The 2,034-nt window shown below is 35.7% G+C and overlaps 1 protein-coding gene across 1 annotated transcript in view; it reads right to left on the reverse strand.

The window, feature by feature from the left end:
- Positions 1-556: 556 nt before the first annotated feature.
- The window catches only part of LOC111376887 (START domain-containing protein 10-like), a 5,933-nt gene continuing 4,455 nt past the window's right edge, over positions 557-2,034 (reverse strand). Inside the window, exons 3-5 of the mRNA XM_022999897.1 lie at positions 1,685-1,949; positions 979-1,137; positions 557-901 (exon numbers count right to left, since the gene is read on the reverse strand). Coding sequence (XP_022855665.1) covers positions 635-901; positions 979-1,137; positions 1,685-1,949 — 691 coding nt within the window. The 3' untranslated portion in view covers positions 557-634. The remainder of the gene's footprint in view (positions 902-978; positions 1,138-1,684; positions 1,950-2,034) is intronic.

The raw sequence follows: 2,034 nt of genomic DNA on the forward strand, positions 1-2,034 counted from the left end.
ACCGCTGTTATCATAATTACATGCTATGCAATAGTTCTTGAGTAAAAATAATTTGAATAATATTAATTGATGTTTAACTTGTGGAAACAAAATATACATGGGAAATTTGTAGTTTTCGTTTTCTACCTTTGCAAAAATCAAAATATTTCTAACATTTCGAAAATGTTCAAATATTGTTTGTTTGTTTGTTAAAAGAAAAAATGTAACAGGAGTCCTAAATCTTTTTCAAAAATTTACAACTAAAACATTTAAATACAATTGACAAAATAAAAAAGAAAATAATATCGAAAAAAGGGTGGGGGGTTTTCTTCCGAACCATCCTACTCCTCGAAGCAATGCATCCCCCACAATCCCCACCCAAACGACCACCGGCCAACCACCGCCACTATCCCTACCCCCACAACCCCCTCACTACCACCAGATTTCTTACCAACCACATTACTTGGGTCTACCAACCAAATGTTTAGTTGCACAAATTTACTTAAAAGCAACTTTTTACCTGCATAGCCAAACACGTTCTTGCTCTGCACTAAATTTTGATAATTCGGAGGGGAAATGATAGCAAATAATTATATATAATATCTTCCTCGTAAACTATCATTCAACTTTTTGATTCCTTTATACAATGTAATAATTATGCATCTCCATTAGTAGAACAAGCAAGAACTTGATTTTTCAGATTCTCAATTATCATAACCAGTTTTGTATTGAAACGATTCACGAAGCATTTGGGCAGCCATCCTGCTGGATCAAGCTGGACAATGTAAGTGACCATGCAAGAACCATCTTCAAGCTTCTCTACGACCCATCCCGACTGTAATAACAAGCCTCTTATGGCGTTATTTTGCTTTGGGTGTAAACCATCGGCTATCTCTTTCGGAAGAGAAGCTACTGCAACTACCTGTGTAGACGACAGTTAAAGTTTTTAGATAAGATAGTTGCACGTCTATTTTTATGGGTTTGTTGTGTAACACTTACCAGAGTTCCATCGTCCATGGTCTCACGTCGCTCGTAGACAATAAATTCTCGGTTTCTGAATAAAGGCTTGGATTTATCTCCGAACCGCAGGCGGATGATACTCAGATTTTCTTCAAGGTCTTTTATGTACCTGGCTTCTACTAAATCAGGGTCCCATTGCTACTCCATTCATCCCATCACAGTAAAAATGCAACAAATTTAGCTACTGGTGAAAGATAAAATTACCTATATACATGTTCAATGAGATGAATTAGAACCTATATGTTGGAAATTAGTTAATAAAAAGATGATTTTGATCAATTTTTGACCAATTATTTGGATGGGTCACGCTACTCGTATTTGGCGAGAAAAGAGTCAAACATGTTCTACTCCTTGAATAGATGAGTTTGGTATATTTGGAAGTCAAAAAACAACTTTAGGATGAATGAGAAATTAGTGAATGAAGTAGGGTTGATAAACATTATATTTGTACCAAATATTTGGATGGGTCTCGCTACTCGAATTTGGGAGAAGTGGGTCGAACACGTTCTACGCCTCAAGTAGATGAGTTTGATATTTATGGAAGTAAAAATCTATTTCGGTATGAATGAGAATTTTGTGAATAAAGTAGGATTGATAAACACTATACACATTATTAAGAAATAAAAAGTTAAAATCTCGTCTATTTTGAGAATATGTTCTCTATGCTTTATAATGAATTACACACCTTTGCAGCATCGATGGCATTGGCGACAGTAATAAATTGCTGGGCCGAGACAGATTTGAGCAACCATCGGCTGCGAAAAGTATGAAGTGAACCAGACCGGCGTTTCGATATCTCCATGCCATTGTCAATAGCAAGTATTTTCCAGCCATCATTTACATTACTACTCTCAACTGATCTATCGGAATCTGAAGCTGAAAGTAATTCCTGAATGCAGTTCTCACTGGCATGAAACACATATCTTCTCAATGAATCTTCACTAATAGACCTGATTCAAAACCAATATTTAAGCACTTATTATTGCCATCAAAATAAGTCTTAATTAAGCTGAAATGAACTTACACTTACCAGGA

This window comes from Olea europaea, chromosome 3 (genome assembly GCF_002742605.1).
Source record: "Olea europaea var. sylvestris chromosome 3, O_europaea_v1, whole genome shotgun sequence".
Taxonomy (NCBI): Eukaryota; Viridiplantae; Streptophyta; class Magnoliopsida; order Lamiales; family Oleaceae; genus Olea; species Olea europaea.